The sequence below is a fragment of the Micromesistius poutassou genome, assembly GCF_964030765.1.
Source record: "Micromesistius poutassou genome assembly, chromosome: 20".
NCBI lineage: Eukaryota > Metazoa > Chordata > Actinopteri > Gadiformes > Gadidae > Micromesistius > Micromesistius poutassou.
In genome coordinates this window covers 12,703,001-12,726,737 of record NC_140290.1, presented here as the reverse complement: position 1 = coordinate 12,726,737, position 23,737 = coordinate 12,703,001, and the positions used below count along the sequence as shown (strand labels likewise).

General features: G+C 48.8%; 2 protein-coding genes across 3 annotated transcripts in view; one reads left to right on the top strand and one right to left on the bottom strand.

The window, feature by feature from the left end:
* Positions 1–1,522: 1,522 nt before the first annotated feature.
* Positions 1,523–18,879, top strand: igf2bp3 (insulin-like growth factor 2 mRNA binding protein 3). Of its 2 annotated transcripts, XM_084485176.1 has the most exons (16): positions 1,523–1,795; positions 2,675–2,735; positions 7,619–7,667; positions 9,786–9,837; positions 10,044–10,107; positions 10,965–11,246; positions 11,772–11,906; positions 12,904–13,026; positions 13,798–13,933; positions 14,426–14,563; positions 15,205–15,270; positions 16,143–16,265; positions 16,409–16,483; positions 16,657–16,788; positions 16,932–17,045; positions 18,697–18,879. In XM_084485176.1, exons 1-16 carry the CDS (start codon positions 1,624–1,626, stop codon positions 18,811–18,813), a joined length of 1,839 nt encoding a protein of 612 aa, XP_084341302.1. In that variant the 5' UTR covers positions 1,523–1,623; the 3' UTR covers positions 18,814–18,879. The 2 variants fall into 2 exon arrangements, with proteins under 2 accessions (XP_084341302.1, XP_084341303.1); XM_084485177.1 differs by lacking the exon at positions 15,205–15,270.
* Positions 18,880–22,666: 3,787 nt separating this feature from the next.
* Positions 22,667–23,737, bottom strand: part of gpnmb (glycoprotein (transmembrane) nmb) — a 9,339-nt gene continuing 8,268 nt past the window's right edge. The window contains 1 exon segment of the mRNA XM_084484873.1: positions 22,667–23,377. Coding sequence (XP_084340999.1) covers positions 23,251–23,377 — 127 coding nt within the window. The 3' untranslated portion in view covers positions 22,667–23,250.

Here is a 23,737-nt window from a genome sequence, read left to right as displayed (position 1 = left end):
ACCTACATTTAATTTCTTGTTCTACAACATTGTTGAAATAAACTTTTTCTGAAATAAGGGTTTTGAGTTTGCAGATATTTTAAATCAGGCTAATAAATCAACTTGATAAGTGCACCTTCTAAACTGAAACTCACCTTATCAGAATTCTATGGATTTATTTTTGAACATGTTTAAAAGCAGCCGTTTCCGTCAAAGGACTGCAATGGACTGTTGTTTAAAATCTGTTGACGCCATGACAGTTGGCCTTCAGCTAATCGAGGTGCGGATAAACTGATAATCAAAGTCATTCTGATCACTCCCTATGGTGACCTATGGCTAACCTTTCGGCCTTTTAACTGTGATTTATGAAGGGACTATCAACGATTGTGCAATACCCAAAACGTGTGTTACACAATTGATTGAATGGGGCTACACATATGACGCTTGGGGAACTTCCCTTTTTTAGAAGAAGACCCCTCCCTTCTCCAGCGCAGATGCAGACCAACGCCGGAGGTGTAGAGGAAATGGCCCACCGTATGCATGAAGCCAACATGGCCATGACTTTTTACACCATCCCCCTCGTTTTCATGATAATAGGAAGTTGGCCATATTCATGATTAATTATGTTTTGTATACATTATATGGGTTAAGACACCCAGTCCAAATTTTTCGAAGAAAGATGGACGCCGTCCATCTTTGAATAGTATGTAGGCCTGCGTGTAGCCTAATTCATACAATGCGTGGTCTAGAACTGAGGAAGGACTTTCCTCCACCATAGCTTAGCCAAATTAATACGAAATGTGTGTATAATTACATACATTTTTGCAAAATCATGCACTATCATTTATGAATGGCCCCACCCCCGTCCTCTTGTACCATCAGTGCAACGCCCTTGCTTCCACACAGTCGCGCTTCGCGTGCGCACTAGCTACAGCGACTATGCGTGGGCGCACCGCCGTTTACTATTTTCCAGCCGACCAATAAGAATCGGGGCTTTGCAGAGAAAGGCAAACGAATGTGATTCTAGTAGAAAAAATACACTGGGTTCTCACGGAATCCCTTTACGCACATAGCTCGCCAGATTTTTCCCAATACCAATCCACTCTTCTCCTCCTTTATCTCCACTCCCCTTTACTGTCCCCACCCCAGATTCCTGTGCAATTTTCCCAATCCCAAAACACTTAATTGAGCAATTTGGATTCCTCACGTGTGGGGTTGATTTGTAGTTTGAACACGTGGCTCATTCAAAAAAGCCGGAATTGCCGAGGATTTTTTTTTTCTCCCCCTTCTTCTTCTTCGGTGTACTCAGAGGCGGGCGCGAGCCTTACCGTGTGTGACATTCTCTGTCTCATAGCCAAGGGATTTGGAGGAAGACAGAAAGTAGTTTCTCCTCATTTTTACCCAACCTGCAATCGTTTGGACCCTCGAGATTAATAATTAAACAATTCTTTTGCGCGTTCGAGCGGCAAGGGAGCGCGAACGCAACGAGATCGCCAGTTAAATCTCTCTGTGGCTTGAACGTCGGTGAAGCACGCCACTGCTACTCCGTTATAGTAACGGCGATTTAGGATACTCCGCTGCACACCTAGCCGGGCGAAATATTTGCCTCCATTGGTGTAAAGATTGTCCTTTTCGGCGCTCATAATGAATAAGCTATACATTGGAAACTTGGGCGAGCAGGCGAGCGTGGAGGACTTGCAAGGTATCTTTGGAGATAGGCATCTCAAGCACAGTGCGTTTCTTCTCAAAACTGGTTATGCTTTCGTGGATTGCCCGGACGAAAAGATTGCAATGAAGGCCATTGATATACTTTCAGGTGAGCATTGGAAAGTGGCATTTAAAGGGCGCACGAAGTGCTGCAATCGAAGGGCTTGTTTTACTTCTGTCCACCATTGAAGGATGCGTGTAGTCTTGTAGGGTGGGGGTGTATCCAAGCATTTTTCTTCTTGGCCAGTGACACTTTAAAATCAGGTTAATGTGTCAGGCTTTTGACCGAATCCCAAATCTTATAAATCTATCAAATCCTGGGATGTAAATAGATACGAACGTAGGTGATAAAAAAATAAAAATAAACTACTCTTTTGGGTCATTCAGATCATTGGTGTGCAGTCCTGGTTGTGTACAACAAGTGAATGCACATGGTCGGCTTACACGACTGAAACCCTATCATATAATGTTAAAAGTGGTAACTGAAGTGCAATTGTGCTTCCTACACTCTGCTCTGAACTTGCAAGCTAACGAAGGTTTCAAACTGTGGGCCTTCGGAAATGGCTTAACTTGTTACATTGTAGAACATGGTGTCGCTAGTCCGCCCATGCTGACACACCAGGTGGTTTAATTGTGTTGGTCAAATGTAGGCCAACAAAATGTACCCTACCTATTTGTATTTTTGACTCCAGGTTTGTGTTGAGCAAAGTACAATTCTGGCCGGAAATAATTTTAGAAACTGGATGTTTATGAACTAAATACGACTCGTCTACACTCGTGTGTGTGTGTGTGTAGGGTTTAAATAGCATGTCCTTTTAATTGTGTATCGTTAATTTCTCTAAACGTAAATATATGTCCTCCATTTGGGCAGACTGTAGTCTACTTACCTGATATTGTAGCATAATTTCAATTCAGCTTTAACAACCCAGCAACAACACGGAGGATTGAACCAGTTGAATTAAAACTGTTTTTTATTTCATGTTTATAGGAAAAGTAGAACTTCATGGAAAAGTTCTGGAAGTGGAGTTCTCTGTCCCTAAACGTCAAAGGTATGGCCAGTTTTATAGTCGTGTCTTTATAATTCCTATGGCTTTGATGTTCTCGCCAACAACACAATTTCTACAGATGCCCGTTTTTCTTCTACACCTGAAACTGGTAAAAATGTATGTAGGCTTGTTCTAACTTAGCCCTGTGTGTGTGTGTGTGTGTGTGTGTGTGTGTGTGTGTGTGTGTGTGTGTGTGTGTGTGTGTGTGTGTGTGTGTGTGTGTGTGTGTGTGTGTGTGTGTGTGTGTGTGTGTGTGTAAGAGAGCTCTCTTTTCTCGCCATTACTACGAGCTGCTGCTTCAAACCATTGTAAATATTGGTTTAATTCAAGCCTAGTTTTACTCCTCCCCCCCCCCCCTCTCCCTCCCCTGTAAAAACGATTACATTCTGTCCATCTAATGCACACTATTGGTCTTTTTTGCTCAACGCTATGTGACGGAAATGTATATGTTGAGTGCCGGATTGCTTTTGGCGTACGGCTGTGAAGTCGTCCATTTGAGAAGGATCTGCCCGTCATTCTCTTGCCTGCCCCGTGCTTCCGCCCTCCTCTCCACACATTGTGGTATTGCACGAGATGGACTCCCAAACGACATTGCAATGGAAGTACTCCTGGGCCCTTCGCCTCACTAAACCCACAGTTCAGGAGAGAAGACGTTTAAAAGCTTCCATGCTGCCCTTCCTAACATCACGCTACGACTCGATGATAATTACTTAAACGCATTATTTTATGTCCACGTAGACGTCACACTGCCGTTTAGCAGGCGTATGTTGCACATTGGCCTTAATCATATTTTGTTTAAATCGTGTTCACTTGCTACGAATTTTAGGGATATTTTTGGATATATGTGTTTGTACGCAACGTTTGGGAAAAGACGATTACAATTTTAACAAGACAATTGGCCATACGTAGAAACTCTGTAGGCGTAAGTTAACTGCTCAAAGGAAAAAAACACCGTTATAGGCATACTCAATTACAAGTTGGCTTATAGTAGCCTTAGTTGTTGCCTAAATACACACTACATTTAAATTATTTTGGTAACTATTTATGTATGCTATTTCCTCAATTGCTGACCCCATAAAAAAAACACTAAATTTAGCTTTCCATTAAAAACGAGTAGGCCTTATCATTCACAGCAATGGCTTCGTTTTAGTTTGGTTTAAATTCAGAGTAAAAAGTTTTTTATATTAACAATATTAGAAATGGTCCTGGTAGCATGCTACTGTTGTACATGAAGTCCCCCATTTTGCATTCCAGCCTGCTGACTATCAGCTGGGGGCTCAGCCAATCACCATGTCTTAACCTTTGAACTCTTCAGGAAGGGGATGTGCTTTGGGAGGCAGTCTCTGTGGCCGGGTCTGTCAGTGAGATGGACAAAGCTTGCGGAGTGTGTAATGAGATGGTTGCATTGGGCTGAAAGACGAGGAAGGCATTAATATTTGACAGTATTGGTGTAGCTTTTTAGTAGTGTCGTAGTAGTGTCGTTTTGATTCTCTTTTTGAGCCATTTTACAATGGGTACTGCCCATCCTCCAAGCTGTTTAGTGTGCATCTTAAAAGTATATACTCCAACCACATGGTACAGTGTCACAAATTGTCAACAGCTGGTTTTACCCCCTCCCCTTTTAACTTTTCTAGGACAGTTTAATGTGTTGCAATTCCAAAAATTGTAACCATTCAACTGGCTTATTTAGACAGCAAAACATCCAATGAAAACATTTGCCTTGTATTTTGTACATGGATCTGTAAATAGACATTGGGGGTTATAATGCGTCTACAACTCGACCCGCTTTTCAAAGTAACCGTGTATTTCATGGCTTTGTTACCTGAGTCACATTTAAAATACAAATGTTTGTTCTAAGCAGGCGGGACCTAGTGAATGCTGACTTTAAAACAGATTTTACATGCCTTTAAACCTTTTCACCACCATGTCTTGTCAGAAAGGCTTGAGAACCTAGAATACTGTTTTTACAGATGTTCACGATGCGTGGCTCTACCAACTCTTATTGAAAAAAATTTTAAATTCCTGAAAATTAAGGTTTTCAGATAAAAAGTTCTCTACATACCTTATTTATTTGTATTAAAAAAAATAATAATAATCGTTTTTTTTCCTCAAGCTTTTTTAATTAAAAAATTTTTTTTTGACAACTGTTCTCGTTCAATGTGAGCATCATTGTGTGTAGAGAAAAAAAAAAAAAGCTCCTGGCTGTCCAGAACCCGGGGTCACCCCGGGGCCCCACATATAGAACAGCGATTTGGTATTGTGACTTGGGGTGCCAAAGAATTATGAATGTGGCCCCTTGTCTCCACCTGCCAAAGGGTCATCGTTTCTAGTAACATCGCACGTTTAAACAGTGAATAAGAAAAGGGAGCCAATCAATATGTGACTGGACACCGTAGGCCTTCAACACAAGGACCAATTTTGACCAGGGTGGCGGGTCGTGAGGCCTAGTCATTGAGATGAGCCCTTCAGCACCTCTGTAGGACAGACACTGGTGTGACCGGGCCTGAAGCACAGAGGGTGCATTTCATTTCCTAAATGATGGTCTTGGTCGTACTGTGTGTCCGATAGGGAAGATAATGTGGCGTGTGTATTTATTTATTTATTTATTTATTTATTTATTTATGCATTCATTCATTTATGTGTATATAATTCTAGTTATGTGTATATGCATGTCTGTTTAGATGGGTACATAGAGATTGATATATTACATAGAGCAGTGTTCTGTGTGAGGCGATGCCACCGTGCAGCCCCATAGATTGAGGCGGTGTAGAATGCCGGCTGAATTTAAAAGTAAATAAGGAGGCCGTCCTCCCCCTGGCCATCACATGACCAACCACCCCCAGTTACTCCTGGACGTTCCCTCCCCTCTCGGGTTTTAACCCCCCACTCTACATGTTTCCGTCAGTGGACTTGTCCGTGTCCATGGTAACGGGGCCCCACCCCCACTGGGCAGAGAGGGCCCTTGTTACCCTTCCCTACATCCCCCCCCCCCCCCCCCTCCCCAAAATCAAAGGCTGGGACCAGGGAATGTGAACCCCCACCCCACCTCCACATCATGTCCTGGCTGACTTCCCCGCTACATGGAGCTATAGGTTAATCCCACTGGAAGTACGCGGTGCATTTGCACATTTTGCTCTGTGTTCCCACCGCAATGCAGAGGTGTGTGTGTGTGTGTGTGTGTGTGTGTGTGTGTGTGTGTGTGTGTGTGTGTGTGTGTGTGTGTGTGTGTGTGTGTGTGTGTGTGTGTGTGTGTGTGTGTGTGTGTGTGTGTGTGTGTGTGTGTGTGTGTAAAAAAAAAATCAGCTGGGAATGGCACAGTAGGCCGGAAAGGGTCTGGAATTCCTCTTGGAAGCTGATTTGGAAATTTTCATGACGATTCATCCATTAGGAATTTGATTGTTTCCTAATCATATAAATATGGTGTATACATACGCAAAGGTTTTTTGCTCTTCCTCTTGAAGTGCGTACTTGTGTGTTGTAGGGCGTATGTATGTTCATACATGTTTCTCAATCACAACGCTGCCTAGACTCCTGCTGAATATTCAAGTTTGTCATTGGATGTTATGCATTTAAATGTGCCATTAATGTAAACGGCTAATTTCTGACTGTGACAATGTGGCGTATTTTGTGTGTGTGTGTGTGTGTGTGTACTCTATCTGTTTTTATAAGGCCAGTTCTTGAGTGGCTTAAGAAGGGCAGGGTTTGAATGTTCGAAGGTCGCCACAAATGCCTCAGCCGCCCGCCCCTCCATGTCTTCTAGGTTGTATCAGCTGGCGTAGAACTTTGCACTCTCCCTCCCCCCCCCACCAACCCCACTGTGTCCCCTTCCCCCACCGCGCCATACACTCACCTCCTCATACATTATAACGCATCTGTGGATGCTTGCGAAACAGCACGCACCTCACGCCATTATCAAAAAAATATATATATATATATTTATCATGTCACTGTGAACTTCACACCCCCCGACACGTCCTTCCAGTTCCCGCGGAACTAAGTATTTCCCTACCGTCGGCAAACGAACGCATCTGAACGGGGCGACTCCGCTGGTGAAGAAGTGGGATTAATTAAGAGTTGAGTGTCGTGGGCGCTGGTGCCCGCGTGTGTTGCTGGTGATGGGGGGGCACAGCAGCAGGAGGAACAGCTGTAACCGGTGGTCTCCTGCTCTCACCTCCCCTTTGACCGTGGCTGCGCTCGGAAGTGACTGTGTATGGGGTACACTGTTTTTGTTAATTATTTATTATCTCCCACACACATACACACACACACACTCCACACTCTCACATCCGGGTCATCGCACTAAGAACCCTCGATCGCGGAGAGGGAGTGGAAGTGCCCTCCCCACAGCCCCGCCACCGTCATGGTCTCTGCCCAGCCGTGGAGATTGTTGGTTTCTCATGTCTCTCTCCCGAACGTGTCCGCTCCTCACGCATTTTGCGTGCATTGGTTCCATGAGTCAGGGGAGACCGTGGCAATGGGCCGCCGAGCCATGACATGAAACCCCCTCCCCCTTGTGACTAGCCCTTTGGGTGCACCTGCTCCACACCACTCCTGTCTAAGGGGGGACGTCTCCAATAAGTTGACCTTTTTTTCTTACTGCTCCCGTACGGTAAGCTTGGGGGTGGATAGATGGCAGCGGGGGGGGGAGACAGAGGTAGGGCGTGTTGCTCAACGGAGACTCTCTTTTTTTGGTTGGGATTTATTAATGACTGGATGGATTTTCACTCTGCGTATGTCATTATGTTGGTGATGCTGCTGGTGGCTTTTGGTGCCGGCTTTATCCTTTCTTCCTTTCTCCCTGCCCCATCCTCCTGGCTTAATCGTTCCTCCGCTCTCCTTCCTTGCTCTCTCTCTCTCTCTCACTGACTGTCTCTCGCTTTCTCCAGGAGCTGTAAGCTGCAGGTCAGGAACATCCCGCCACACTTGCAATGGGAGGTGAGTTGTAACGCACGCATGCGCACGCACGCTGGCCATTCACCTTTCAACCGGGCACCCCTTCAATGGAGCATCTTCTTACGCCTCAAAAATGGAAAAAGGCTAAAATACATGAAGGGGAGGAGGGAATCTTTTAACGTCATTTATCTGGTTAATTAAATAGTATTGTGTGTGTGTTTGGATACTTTGTTAGCGAAGGTTGAATCCTAAATGGCCTTTAAGCTGTTAATTTGTGTTGTCTCACCCACACATCTTGGAATTTTAACCAATTAAGGAGCGTTTCCAATGCCATCCTATTTGCTGCACAATGTTAAGCTGTTGCATTTATTACTGTTTGGTTGGATGTGCCCTAATGAGTGTTCTTTTATTACCAAATGGGTTGCTGTTAAAGCGGCTTTCAAGTCCCCAAAGTCTGCGTGTCAATGTCCCAGTTCACAACATGCATGTCTTTTACTTGTTTTATATTTATACATTGTGGACGTTTCTAACGTCACTTTCCTGTAAACTGGAATCCTGTGTGTGTGTGTGTGTGTGTGTGTGTGTGTGTGTGTGTGTGTGTGTGTGTGTGTGTGTCACACAGAGTTGATGAAATGGTACCGAGCAATACGGTTAGAAACTCCAGGATGTGTCTTAATGAGATTTGCGGGAGGGCTGCGGCCCACGTCGCGGGGGCCATTGTGTGTTTGGGTGGAGTTGCAAGGCCGCCACCAATAATTCTACACCGCTCGGGCCAAGTGATAGGCCAGAGTGGCTTTTGAAGCGGGGAGCTATCCGCCGTACGCCCCGTGCTCCCGGCTCAGCCCCGATCAAATGGCTCCAGACGTGCCTGGCTGTTTCATAATGGAGGGCTCGCCTCCGTCTGCGTGCGCCTCAAACCGCCGCGCCGGATCCACCCATGTTGCTAGCATGTAGCCGGAGAGCCGTGTGCCTGCCCCCCACCCCACCCCCACCCCCACCACCCTCTTCTCTCATTCAGAGGGAGTGGTGGACCGAGCATTCTCAACACGAGAACAAAGTATTTAGACGGAAAAGGCCTATGGCTGTGTTACGACGTCTTCGTGTGTGTGTGTGTGTGCGTGCGTGTGTGTGCGTGCGTGTGTGTGTGTGTCTCTAAACCCACGGCTGAATAATGGCCGAGTTACTGGGGGGAAGTGGTGTGTTTGCGAGCCACGGTGGGTGGGTGGGCGGGCGGGCGAGCGGGGCCACAGCTTTTTTCCTCTACTGCTTTTAGCCTCCATGTGCTACTGACTCACAGAATGTGTAGCATAAACTCCTTCCCCTCCCCCAACCCTCCAGCTTCCTCCTGGAATGTACCCCACCCTTTCCTGAATGCCCTGGATTCCCATTGGTCAGGCCCCCGGTGATGGACTGGCTGAGCAGCCAGCCCCCACGCTGCCGCGCCAGTCTTTGGGGAGCGTGCATGTCAATGGCGGCCCAGCCAATCGCGGGGCCGCGTGCGGCGGGAGGCTGCACCGTTGGTTGGGTTGGGGGAGGGCAGGAAGGCGGCCTGGTTGGCTGAAAAGGGGGGTTGAGCAGTTAGGGGTGTGGTCTGGTGTTTTGACTGCATGGTTGGAGGTCTTCAGAACACATCCTCGGCTCACAGGCCTGGTCTGCATTTAATCATGAATCCATGAATTTGGATCCCGTGGTTTCCATATTTAGGCCGTCCTGTTTGTCTTCCACCGTCGTTCTCCCCGTTCTGATAACCGGGGGTAGGCTCACTTGCTGGATTTTGTTTTATTTTTATTGTATTTGTTGTTTAGGGAACGCGTGGTTTAAGACACATGAGCCGTACTGAATAAAGTAAAATCAAGGCGGCCAATGGGGTAAAATGACTAACCATGTTTATATTCATCTGACCGGGGTCAGTGGTTTGCCAGCATTGCCTTTTGTATTAAATTATCAAATTCATAATGGAGGTAACGCAAAAGAAATGGAGCTGGGCACGCCGGCAGACAGCTGTTTTTATTAGCAATTAGAGCAGATGTGATTAGAGACCGGCGAGTCCTCCCTGGGATGTATACGCATGCAAGGGCAGCAGTTCTGCCGCTGCTCCCCGTCCTGTTCCGTTCTCGGGCACCAACTATTAATGACCATTTTTATTTCTTCTCCCTTCAGGTGTTGGACGGCATGCTAGCACAGTATGGTGCCGTGGAGAACTGTGAACAAGGTAATTACGCCCGGGCCGCTCCTACTAGACTAGCTCTGTCGTTTGTGAGCTTCTTTCACAATCATATTCCGGCAATAGGCGGGTGGAACAAAACATGTCGGTCACCAATTAAAATGGTATTCCGCATTCCCCTTGTTGTGGCGACGAGTGGAGTCACCAAACAATTGTGTCCACATATTTACCATCGCTCTCCTCCGCTCCTACAGTGAACACTGAAACAGAAACTGCGGTGGTCAACGTTCGATATGGAGCCAAAGACCAGGCCAGGCTGTGAGTCCCACAAACACACCAACTACCCCCCCCACCCCCACCCTCTCTGCCTCTCTTGTGGTTCCATCGGCGAGGGGGTTGGTTGGCTATCGTGTTCAACAATACGGCTGTTGTGCATTAAACTTACCACTTCCTAGGTCTCTCCCTGCCCTGTCGCGTCTGTATCCGTTGCTCCCCCGTAGCCACCCCTCATCCGGTGGTTTTAGCGGCAGGCGGCCAGCCCGCCGCTGCCCCCTGGTGGCTGGGGCCCGGCGGTGGCGAGGTTATGGGGGGGTTGTGGTGGCTCGGCGTCGCTCGGCCGTGGTCAAGCCCGGCTCCGGAATGTGTCCGGGGCTTATGCGACGCGACCGCTGGCTGGAGATTTAGCCTCCCTTCTTTCATCAAGCTCATTAGTCATTTGCCCACATTCTGGTATTTTGAGTCGACGCAGGGTAGTATTGTGACGGGCCGGTTAGAATGATGGATGAGCAGCAGAAGCCGGCTGGCGGAGGGACACGATGCCGCGTGTCATGACCCTTTTTTAAAACCCTTAAATCCCACTTGAGTCCCTATTCAACAGACTTAACATTTTGCCGGGCTGTAGCGTGTACAAAAAAAAACGCCTACAATTATTGCATCCTGACAGGCAGCGCGAAGGAGCTCAATGTGTCGAATCAAATACATTTTTCTCCCATATGAATGCACTTCAGCGTTAGTCCCTCGTGTAGCTGTGTGCAGATTTGATATACATTATACTTGCAAGTCCGGTACTTGGGGACAGTCTCTTTCCCATCGGGAACCCCATGTTATGGCCGTACGTAACCAGGGGTCTCTGAATAACCCCCCCCCCCCCCCCCCACCGCGTGTGTGTCGCCCAGGGCCATGGAGAAGCTCAACGGCTTCATGCTGGAGGACTTCGCCCTCAAGGTGTCCTACATCCCGGACGAGGCGGCCGCGGCGGACGCCCCCCCCGCCGGCGGCCGGCGGGGGGGCTTCCCGCCCCGCGGGCCCCCCCGCGCCGGCTCGCCGTCGCTGGGCGCGCGGCCCCGCCTGCAGTCGGACGTGCCCCTGCGCATCCTGGTGCCCACGCAGTTTGTCGGCGCCATCATCGGCAAGGAGGGCGCCACCATCCGCAACATCACCAAGCAGACGCACTCAAAGTAAGGACTGGGGGGGGAGGAGGGCGGGCGGGGGGCTCTGAAGGATGGATGCACGAGTCGGGGAAATTCTGGGCCCATTTCGATGTTTAGAAAAAGCGATATGGCTGATGGCCGATGTTTATGATAATTTGGCTGATACTTGAGGCTTTTGTGTTTGTTTGTGGTTATTAATTCCACCCCCAGTTTGTGCCAGGGAAACCAAAATTAAGAACGGAGCCGTTTCGGTCGTTAGGCTAACGGCGTCAATGAACGGCCACACACACGGTCGTTGATGCAAACTTCAATGCCACCTTTTTTCAAAATGAGGGAAATGTTCTTGATACTGCCGTATTTTTTCTTTTTTCTTTAAATCGATGCGACACAACGGACGAACATCGGCTAGCGCCGTCGTCGACGGGTCGTCTTGAAGGCCGACATACGGTGGTCAATAAGGCGAATATCGGCCGACGCAATCGGTGCATCCTAACCCCCCGGTCCCCCACCCCCCTCCGAGCACTACTGAGGGACCCCTTCTCTCTCTTCCAGGATTGACATCCACAGAAAGGAGAACGCTGGCGCGGCGGAGAAGCCCATCACGGTCCACTCCACGCCCGACGGCTGCTCCAACGCCTGCAAAACCATCATGGAGATCATGCTGAAGGAGGCCGTCGACACAAAGTTGTGAGTTCACTGTTCGCTCCATCGACGACCCCCCCCCCCCCACCCTCCCGTGATGCTCTGGTCACTAGCGCCGCTCCCCCGCCGACAGTACCAGCTCGACTCGCCACAACTTGGGTTTGGTTCCCAGCACGTCGTGTTTCCATTCAACGTGGGCGGGTGCTTCATTAAGGTTTAATCCCGGGAGACGGGATTCCCGGGAAATCTGATCAAGACAATTTCCTGATTCCCGCGAAAGGTTATGACGGGAAATAAAATTAAAAAAAACGCAATGAGTGCGCGTCTAGCCACGCCGGACACACACAACCACGCCGGACACACACAACCACGCCGGACACACACAACCACGCGCAGCCTAAATCTAACCCGGGAAAGGAGCGACACACACGGAGAAACGCTGATCCGTGTCCCCCCTCGGGAGCGGGTCCGTGGACTCCAGCCACGCCGGACACGACTTAACTTGTGAATACTTAAACGAGGGATTATTCCCGTTTGCAGTCGCTGACACTCTTCCGGCCAATCAGTGGCCAGCAGCCTGTTTACGTCACACAAAAGTACCAGCTCAGCTCGCTTGGAACCTCGACGGAGGTGCTACTAAAAAAAAAGTACCAGGTACCTTTTTTTTGGCGATGGAAACGCAAAAAAAGGCGGGGCGAGTGGAGCTTGTACTGTCGGCGGTAAAGGGGCCTAGTAAAAGGCTTGGGCATAAAGTCGTCAAAGGCCATTGTTGTCGATCAGCCAACTTTCCTCAGTGTGGCGCTGCTTTCTGATGTCGACGGTCGTTAACTCCACACAATCACTCGCTAAAAGCCCATCTCAGCGTAGTGGCTGATGACTTGGAGGTCTTGGTGTGTAATCCATAACAAAAGTAAATCCGGGATTCCCTGGCCGCTCGTCCACAGCAACGGCTGTTTGGCCCGGGGCCGCCCGTCGGTCCCCTAACGCCCCGGAGTGCTGAGGAGCCGTTTTCCTCACGTTTGCCTTTTTTCGTCTTCCCTAGTACTGAGGAGATCCCACTTAAAATCCTGGCACACAACAACTTTGTGGGTCGATTGATCGGGAAGGAGGGCCGCAATCTCAAGAAGATCGAGCAAGACACAGAAACGAAGATCACCATCTCACCGTAAGATAAACTGCACACAACGCACACACTCACACACAGCCCTGCGGTTTTGCCTGTGTGCACATTTGTGTGTATGGGCCCCCCTCTGTTACTACTTGTTACTCCTTGAGATCAGATTTTAAAAAAAATGACCCAATTCCTTGGTATTAATAGATGCATAACATTGGTATGTCATTCATTTTCCATATTCTTTTCAAAACGTCTAGGTGGGGGGTGGCGGGGCGTATTATCCCCATGGTTACGACCTACGCGGTCTTTGTGATACTTTTTTAGTACAGTCGTGTATGAGCATTATAATGAGAAATGTTGCACATGAAATGCACCACGTACCGTAGCGTTACACTAGAAGTGGCTAAGCTGCTCAGACGGAGCTCCACACGTCAACACAAACCGCGGCCCTTAGTCGTGCCGTCAGTGTGATTTTTAAAATGGAACGGATTAATAGGTTGACGATCATGAGACAAATTACCGTGTTTAAAACAAAAAAAATGGGTTTGGGTTCACTGGCACTTTAACAAGGCCGTTTTGCTGATGGGGGCCCTTATCAAAAAGCCGGTCTCATAATGAGCCGATTTACATTTGAGATTGCAGGTTGTTTGAGTTTTTTTCTTTTTTCCCCTTTTTGTTCGGTGACTATTGTCAAACACGCCGATGGCCGCAAAGCGATCAATCCCCAAGCCAGCACACGTGCGTGGTAGTAACATGGGGCAGTTTTTCCCCCCCGTCTAACGCCCGTCTTGTCTCCCCCCCGCCCCCCCCCCTCCCGGCCAGGCTCCAGGACCTGACCCTGTACAACCCCGAGCGCACCATCACGGTGAAGGGCTCCATCGAGGCCTGCGCCCGCGCCGAGGAGGAGGTGATGAAGAAGGTCCGGGAGTCATACGAGAACGACGTGGCCGCCATGAACGTGAGTGTGTGTGCCGCCGTTCGTCCGATGTCTGGGGGAAGCCCAGCCGGCCGTGCCGGTGGGTTGGCGGGTGAAAGGTGTGGTGCGCTGCAAGTCGGCGCGTTCAGGAATAGCGCCGAGCGAGAATCGGGTTGAACTCGGCCGCTATTCATAAACCGCCGTAACGAAGGAAGTAATTTGGCGAGAGGTTTTAGAGATGTGATTTATTTAAAGTGGTACATTTAATCAAAACGGTGTGAGGCTTGTCCGTGCCTTAAGTGGTCTCCGTCTCTGGGCCCTGTGCGTTGATAATCTAATGTGAACGGCTACCCACCGCACATTTTTATATTGATTCAAATTTTTTTTTTTTTTCGGTCATCTTGATTATCAAATTGTCAACTTTTTCCAAGCGGAGCGAAAAACGGAGCGGACGGGTCGTCGTCTGTGCGTGAGCCTGCGTGGCTCTCCCTGCGCCGTGGGTCACGTTGTTCCTCCTCTCCCCCCCCCTGGCAGCTCCAGTCCAACCTGATCCCGGGCCTGAACCTCAACGCCCTGGGCCTGTTCCCGGGCTGCGCCCCCGGCATGGGCTCGTCCATGGGCAGCGGCGCCCCCCCGCCCGGCGCCCACTCCGGCTACGCCCCCTCGTTCGGAGTGAGTTCTTCTGCGGCTGCCCGCCGTCGGGTGTCACTCTCGCACACTCCCCTTTCTCTCACTCGCTCACTCACACTCTCACACTCACTCACTAGGCCTGGGCAATAAAACAATAAATTATCGTATCGTGATAGACTTTTGATCAATATCAATATAAAACATGTTGAATATATATCGATAAGAGACTGGACCACCGGATCTAGCAGCTGGGTTTGTTACACAAACACGGTTCTTTTCTATTTACTATATTTGAGTTTTTTCATTGTTGTATCGACATTGGAGTATTTATCAATGAAGAACAGTGGAAGGTCATATGAAGTGTTAAACAGAACTGTTTGAATCTAGCATGGTTATTCCTATTCTTTTTAGGTCATTAAAATTATCAATAGTTATATTATCAAGTTATATCGTGATATGTCTTTCAGCCATATCGCCCAGGCCTATCACTCACTCTCACACTCTCACTCTCTCACTCTCTCTCACACTCACTCACTCACGCTCTCTCTCACTCTCTCACTCTCTCACTCACTCTCTCACTCACAAACACGGTGACAGACGAAGGCCCTGAGGAACCAGAGATCCAGTCCCTGTTTCTTGGTTCCTCTGCGGTTCGGTTTCATGTCGTTCCTCTCTTCCCGTAGAGCGGGCCCTTCGGGGCCGACGGGCCATATTGGGCTCCCGTGTGTTCGGCGAGCAGCCCGCCCCTCGTAAGTCCACCCCCCCCCCCCCCCACCCACCCCACCGCCCCCGTCCCATAGTGCTTTGCACGGCTTGCGGCTGCGCGCTACGGCGTTGCTGGGCAGGGTTCGCCACATCTTGAGATCCCCGTCCTTGAGAACGGCAGCCCTCCTGCATGCCTCCTCCAGGTCACGGTCCGGACAGAAGGCAGCGTGTTCGCTCTGACCAGGCGCCCATGAGCTCTGGGGCGCAGCCTTTTGCTTGGCTTGTTTGAATGAATCGCGTGTGTTATCTTGAAGATGCTAACCAGTGGGTTTCCCCCCCCCTCCCACGTTTGCATGGAACCACATTTTTCCCAGGCTTTGATATTATTCTTTTTTTTTTTTTTTTGCGTTGCATGTTTATAAAATATTTCCATATTCAAAGCTTACGGGAAATGCAAACCCCCCCCCCCCCCTCCTAAGGCAGTGGTTGGTGGGCCCTTAGTAGGAGCATCCACCGGAATGGTTTGTCAACAACCAACAGTTTTTTTTGTTTTTTTTGTCATAACGGGTGACTCCGCCGAAGGCAATTTCTCAGCCGTCCTAACGATCTGAAATTTGCACCATCCCCAAATTAGCGGCAACACATTCTCGGACACCTCAAATCCCTCCACTTGGCTTCTTCCGGTACATTCCCTGGATACGAGGCGCTCACGTTGTGAGGGGATTCAAAGCGCGGAGGGGCTGCGGCCAAAATCTAACGGCCATGCACTGAATGGCCGCTCATGCATCGGTGGCTGGCACGGCGTGTAATCGGCTTACGTGGTCACGTGTTCCTGACTCTAGCGTGTGTGTGTGTGCGTGTGTGTCTGCGCATGTGTGTGTGCGTGTCTGTGTGTGTATGTGTGTGTCGTACACAGCAGGGGCCTCAGGAGTCCGAGACGGTCCACCTGTTCATCCCGGCGGCGGCGGTCGGCGCCATCATCGGCAAACAGGGTCAGCACATCAAGCAGCTGTCGCGCTTCGCCTGTGCCTCCATCAAGGTGAGCGGCGGCGGGACTCGAACACGGGACGTGTTCTTTTCTTTTAAAATGGGGGGGGGGGGGGCGGGGCGTTCTGGCAGACGGACCGCGGGGTAGAGTCCTTGTCAGCCGATTTGTCTTGACCCACGTTCTTCCTCATCCAGATCGCTCAGGCGGACCCCCTGGACGCCAAGCAGAGGATGGTGATCCTCGTGGGCCCCCCGGAGGCACAATTTAAGGTTTTGCATTTGCGCCCATTTGTTTTTTACTGCTCCGGTTGGCCGTGCCAAAGTCGACTAAACGTTATGTGTACAGCCCTTAATGTGTAGGCTGTAAGCTGGCTATGAGCGTTACTGGCTCTAAGAGCTCTGGCCGTCTTTCGTCAACGTGTCCTTTGTGTCGGCGCGCTCAGGCTCAGGGTCGCATCTTCGGCAAGCTGAAGGAGGAGAACTTCTTCGGGCCGAAGGAGGAGGTGAAGCTGGAGGCGCACATCCTGGTGCCCTCCTTCGCGGCGGGACGCGTCATCGGCAAGGGCGGCAAAACGGTAGGGCGTCGGCGGTCCCCCCCCCCCGTCTGAACCACACAGGGTGGATGGTGACAAAACGGTGGCTTCCGCTTGTGGGTCGTGCCTTTCCTTGACGCGTCGCGCCCCCCCGTCTGTTGTCTCCCCCCCCCCCCCCCCACCAGGTGAACGAGCTCCAGAACCTGACCAGCGCCGAGGTGGTGGTGCCCCGCGACCAGACGCCTGACGAGAACGACCAGGTGATCGTCAAGATCATCGGACACTTCTATTCTAGCCAGGTGAGACGACTATAGCCGTGCGGTTTATCGTTATTCGCCGCGTTCAAACGTGAAAGGGGCCCGCAGTTTTCACGTAAGGTGTGGGATAAGTTGTTCATTACAAGCCATTCAGAAAATCGATCCTTGACCATTACTTTTAGGTGATGATATAATGATGAATGATATAGCGGTGGCCCTTTTTAATGATGGGATACGTCCTGCAAGGTGTTGCAAGGTTCTTGACGGCTGTCTTGGGTTTTGACTAACGGAACGGGGTGCGAGTTGCGGCTCCTGACTGGGACTTGAGCCCCCCTAAAAAAAAAAGGCTCAAAAAGGCTAATCTGGGTAGTTTGGAGGGGGTCTCTTTGAATTGGATTATTGACCCATTTCTGCCTAAACTAAACTGTAAAACATAACGTTTGGTTATATATATTTGGTGTTCTTCATTTTAAGAAGAAACCTGCTGAGCAGTGGCGGTTCTAGACCAGTTTTAACAGGGGGGCCGGGATGGGGCCGGCTGTTGTGTTAGAGGGGCACATACAACCCAGGAAGAAAAGCCATATGCCTCATTCAGACGGGGATAAATAAGACTAATAACAGTGTTTACAATTTCAACAATTTTAATTGGGCTGTAAACTAAAACATTGACAGAAAACAAAAAAGATATCGGTCATTTTATCAATGACGCAGACTCTTCGTTCGGGGGGGGGGGCCACAGGGGGGTCCGGACTCAGAGTTACGGGGGCACTGGCCCCCCCCCCCCCCCAGAACCGCCACTGCTGCTGAGGTTCCGTGACGCTGTGTATAAACGGCGTAGTTGTTGAGTGACTCTTACTGTGCGTTCAAACCAAAATAGACAATTTTCGCCTGTTCGCGCGAAGCTGCGTATGTTGTCGCGCGAATCAGCGAAATCTGTCGCTGTGCTTAATGTGTGCTTATTGTGTGCACTGAAACGTGTCGCGGGGTGAATTCTTCGCGGAGCGTTTTGCCCGCCAACGGTCATTCATGCCAATTCATTCTCATCAACCATGGCCGAGATGTGTGTCTGTACCTGTTGTGGAAGAGGGAGAGACGTCGGAATGCCCGTTGTTTATGGGTTAATAATATAATCCGGAGGCACACACCGTTTGTGCCGTGATATTATATATATCGTATATATTATATGATATAGATATTTATATTTTATATATAGATATAGAGCTCCTGGAGTCGCAAACGGCAACAATCACTTTCTCCTCCAAGCTGCGGTTCACTGAACGGTTGAACGGTGATTGGCTGTTTTACGTTACTTCACCCAGGGAGTGAACTAATTGGCTGTTACATGACGTCACCCAGGGAGTGAACGCTGATTGGCTGTTTTACGTTACTTCACCCACGTTACCCACAGGGAGTGAACGCTGATTGGCTGTTTCAACGCGAATGCTGCGAAAAAGTTGAAATATTTAAACTTCTGCGAAAGCTGTCGCTCATTCGCGCGACAAAATCCACGTGAACGTGCCCGCCCGTCTTGGGGAAAACAGTCGCCCCGTCAATCAAATCTTGTCGAGGGTCCCGGCGACAAAAAATTTCGCCCGATTTCGCGTCTCTACGTTCACTTTGCATTGAAACGTGTCGTGGGGCGAAGTGCGGTGTGAACACACAGTAAAGCCCGACTCCCTCCCTCCGTCTGCAGCTGGCCCAGAGGAAGATCCAGGAGATCCTGGCCCAGGTGAGGAGGCAGCAGCAGCCCAAGCCCAGCCCCGGGGCCCAGCCGCCCCAGCCCCGGAGGTCCCTTGGGGAACGCAAGTAGAGCGCTGCCCCCCCACCCCCCTCCTCCCTCCCCACCCGCCCACCCTCCGGAGGTCCCTGGGGGAACGGTGACTGACTCTGCCTGGATGACGGATGGACGGCTGGACAGATGCAGATGCTGAGGAGGGGGGGTGGACTGCCGGGAGACGTGGGTGTGGCGGGAGGGGGGGTGGCTTGCCTTGATCCCCCTCTTAGGGCGCGGAGCGGGTGGGTGTTTTTCAAGGGGTGTGAGGCGGGGGGGCGGTGGGGGGGTTGGGCGTAGTTAAAAGTCATCCAGTAACTGACTTGAACACCAGATCCCAAGTTTGGAAGAGAGACCCTTTGCTCCTCTCTCTCTCTTTCCCTCGCCCACCTTTGACTCCCGCTCTCGCTCTCTCTCTCTCTCTCTCTCTCTCTCTCTCTGCGTCGCCACCAGAATGTACTTCTGAGGGCCCCCCTCCTCCCGTCGTCCCCCGCCCTCTCACACGCGCACCCCCTCACCCCCCCCCCCCTCACAATAGGTGTCTTCTGAAGTGTTTTTTTTTTTTTGTTTTTTTTTTGTCATTACATTAGAAACCTAATCAAGAAATAACAATCCCCCTTTTTGATCACCTAGATGCGGTGCTCTAAAACCTCACACGATGACAAAGATGTTCGGTTAGATGTTCAGTATTTTCAATTTTTTTTTTTTGTCGGTCGGTTCATTTCAATTTTTTCAGTTCATATTTCCATATTGTCCGTTTTGAAATGGAGTGTTTAATTGGTTTGAAGCTTCTCTCCTGAGTTTTTTGGTTGTTTATTTTTTTTCCCCATAGGAAGAAAGAGAAAAAAAAAAAAAGGCATTGCTATCAAAAAGGTCCTAGCAGGACCAAGATGAAGGTTTATTTTGGGTGGGGTGGGTTAAGGGGCGGGGGGGGGGGGATATCGGAAGGTAGGTTTAGACTGGGAGGGGCCACATCCTGGGGGGGGAGGGGGGGGGGGGGGGAGGTGTTAACGTTGTCCCTTGACGAGAACCCCCCTCCCCCGGTAGGGCTTGGATGTGTGTGGGGGGCCGGTGTGCTGCCCCCCGCCCCCCCCCCCCCCCCTTCCGAGTCGATGGTGGCATTTTATAAATTCGGATGCATTTTATAGATAAACTATACATAGATGAATATATATTTAGAGAGTTGAGGGGGCGGCGCTAGGGGTCATCACTGAGGGGGACTGGTGCCCAGACAGCTGCTGCCCAGGAAAACCAATTTAATATGCATTTTACCGAACTACCTCAGGACCTATACCTCAGAAGAGAAAAGAAAAATGATTATATATGATAAAAAAAATTCCTTTTTTTATTTTCCTTTTGTGGTATTTTGTATACTTTATAAAAGCTGATAGTTCTTGAACATTTTTATTTTTTTAAGAAAATTTAAAATTTGGTCGGCTGCCAACTGACCATGCCTTCAACTCTGGTGTTAAAGGCGGCATTGTACATGTGTATGTTTGACTCTGCCCTTGTACATAAAGTCTCTGTACATAGAGCCCCGGAGTGTGAGTTTGGCGCCCCCCTCAGGTGGCGGCTGGCAGGTGCATCGAAAAAGTTTAACCTCAGTTTGTTTTTTTTCCTTCCCCTGAGGCTCCATCTTCCGAAAAAAAATATAACATGTGCAGAAACCATCTTAAAAGACCGAATAATGCCAACCGTACATTATTGCAATGCCGTTTAATTTCTTGGGATTGTTTGTCGTTATTGTTGATGCTACAACACGTTCATTTTTAACAACGACACAGTCCCCTTTTCGCCTTACTGGAAGGGCTGTGACCGAAGCCTTGTTCACCCGCTCCGTCTCGGCAGGGCCTCTCTGTGTGCGTTCTCTTCCTTTTGGGCTGTCTGCCTCCAAAGGCCTTTTTAAAACCATCTCCTTCTTTATTACTTTGAGTGGCAGCACCTAGGCCAGGGCCCAGCCTCACTGGGCTTGTTTTCACGGTTGCCGTCGTAGCCGCGGGCCGCTATGTCTATTAGCATCGCTAACCACATAGTGAGGGTAGGGGGGGAGCCACACTTGATTAATGCCTTTTTGATTCATTTTTGTTTTTTTTGTTTTTTGTTTTGCTCTAGAAATAGGATGTATTGACACACACACACACACACACACACACACACACACACACAAAAAAAATCTGCGTTACCCGAAACAAGAAACTTTTTTTGATTTAAAAGTGATCTCTTCAATTTGTTGTCCACACACGGGGAGGGGAGAGAGAAATTTTAAAAAAAAAGCCAAAAAGACTTGGAACTAAACAAACCATCGGTTTAGAAAATGGAAACCTTATGAAATCCAACAACTTAAATACGTAAAGTATCCTTTATCATTGATTATTATTTTTTTTTGTCTGTAAATATGTTTATTGTGGTAAAAAAGTGCTCCAGTGCATCATGCTTCCGTAGTAGAACGCCGTCTACCTCAGAGGAAGGGGGGGGGGCGGAGGGGACGCCAGGGTGGGGTTGTGACCACACCCCTTTTCCGCCTTTCCTCCACCCTCCCCCGACCAGCGCCTGCGCGCAGCGATACCTCAATCCCATCTCCTCCACCCCACACCCACCTTCCCAACACCTGATCCCAGTACACCTGATCCCAGTACACCTAATCCCAGTACACTACTCTTTGCATGGACGTGCGCGTACTCAACACCGCGCTTTAACTGAGGGGCACAAGTGATACTTCACCACCACCACCACCACCACCACCTCCTCCTCCCCATTCGCTCTCCCCTTTACTCCCCCCCCCCCCCCACCTACCGTTTTGCTTTGATCTACCTCCTTAGACATGTTTGAACTAGAGGCATTCTTTTAGATGTTAGATTTGTTAGGGAACCACTTCCTTTTTGCTCTGTGCTCCCCTCCCCCTTTTCCCGCCCAAGATATGAAATTAAAGAAAAAAAAAACTTGTATTAAAACAAAAAAAATCATGTAATCTTTAGAAATGGAAGAAATTGAAAAAGTGATCAGAAAAACTTATTTTCCAGCATTCATGCGTTATATATATTTACTCTTCTAGCTTTTGATTGAAATCCTCAAACATGAGGCGTTTTCTTGCTGCTTTTTTCGGTGGTGTGGCTTCCATGTATTTGAACTTGCTTGTTTCTCTTTATTTTTTTTGTGAAATGGTCAAATCACACTTTTTGATTTTTGCATTCAATAGATGAAAGCAGAAAGAAGTTTGAAAAAAAACAAAAAAAAACAGGGCCTATAGGTTTCTGGTTTGTGAGACTGAGATGCAAAGTCCAATCTTTTTTTTTTTTTCTTTTTTTTTTCTGTTTCTTTCTCAAAACGCTACTTTTCAATTGCAAATTTTCGGTAGCGATTTGTCCTGTTTAGTAAATCCTTGGCTGTGTTAACATGAAACATCCTGTTTGTTGGTATGGGACGGAACACGTACAGAAATGGGTGTGGGAGTTGATTTGACAGGGACGTGTTCAGATTACCGCATGATATCATCCACCTCCTGCTCTGCCACCACGCTTGTGCCCCTTCACCTTTCAGTTCACACAGCTTGACACTTGTCAAATGCCTCTGAATAAAAAAAAAAATATGAAATTGGCTCTTGATGCTTCATGAGTGGTCATTTATTTTTAGACACTGGATTAAGTTATATATTTTTGTATTTAAAAACTTGATCATAATGGGATCAGAATATTTAGAAATTTAGAAAATGTCGATCGCCATTGTAGTTATATTTTGGCAGTAAGCCAAAATCATACTTTTTCTTTGTCTTTTTCTTCGCCTCAAGAGGTCACACTTCAATGAGGGCAGACACAAGTGGTGTTAGAGAAAACATTTTATTAGAATCCATTTCAGTTCTCCAATGGCTTGTTCTTTGTTCAAGTAGATTACTCTTATTTCTAACAATATAATTCATGAAGGCAAAACTAAACAGAAGTTGTGAAAATGGCATCAATGGTCTTTAAAGGGTGGTGATATGCCACCAGGTGAGTGTGATTAAAAAAAAATCTTAAATCGATCTATTTTTCCTGTGTTTTAGTGACCTCACAAGTGAGTGTTCAAGTTGTGGCCTCATCTCACCACCTTTAAAATGTACTTTCTATATGCAAGGTTGAAATAATAAATGAACATCGCAATCCTTATGGCGCTTAACAAACGTGCCTATCTCTCTATTCTATCGCTACTCAATGCAAATCTGTGGTAAGATATTCTAAATGCATCATTAACTGCTTTTCACACGCAGCACACAAAACACTTCAGCCCACGACATTCTAAGCCACATTCAGAATAATCCACCATATAAACACGGAAGTCAAATAAGTATATCCATACAAAAAAACAATGCAGTCTCATTTCATCTCCATGCCACGTTGTGTCATCGAATCCACAGCGTTGCCACCCGTCCAGGTTTTTTCATTGAGCCACGCAGAGCGCCGGAGTGGCTGAATCAGAAGACACGGGGAGCGAGTGGGCGAGAGACTACAGGGGCTGCCTGTCGGACAGCAGGTGGTAGCGCTCCTCGTTGGTGGGGAAGAAGGTCTGTCTCAGGCGGCCCATGTGGCCCCCCGCGGCCGTCCGGCCCACGGGCTGGTACATCTTGTAGCGCCTGGAGGAGGGCGGAGGAGGCTTTAACTTCCGAGTACTACGTCATACGGCGTGTCCATTCATCGACACGTCCACCAGGCTTTGGGAGGCGTTGATTAACTATTAGGGCACTATGACTATAACTAGCCCTCCTGCTCAAGGGTTGACCGCAGGTAGACTGCAGACATCAGGGATTCGAACCCAGTGCCTTTCGGATGGGAGTCGAACAAGCTAGCTGCGACCCTATCCGTGTATTTCCAAAAAATAGATGCGCAGAGTCATCAGAGTGTATTCAGTGTGCTGAGATGTAAGAACGGCTAATGTGTGTATTGTCACCTTATCATTTTCACGCCATTAAACACATTAAAGGTGTCATATCATA

Excerpts from the sequence above, each read along its gene's own strand:
- igf2bp3 (XM_084485176.1), top strand. The coding sequence starts at position 1,624 with ATGAATAAGCTATACATTGGAAACTTGGGCGAGCAGGCGAGCGTGGAG. Across the intron at positions 9,838-10,043 it reads CGTGGAGAACTGTGAACAAG|TGAACACTGAAACAGAAACT; the intron begins GTAATTACGCCC and ends CCGCTCCTACAG. Across the intron at positions 16,484-16,656 it reads CCCCGGAGGCACAATTTAAG|GCTCAGGGTCGCATCTTCGG; the intron begins GTTTTGCATTTG and ends CGGCGCGCTCAG.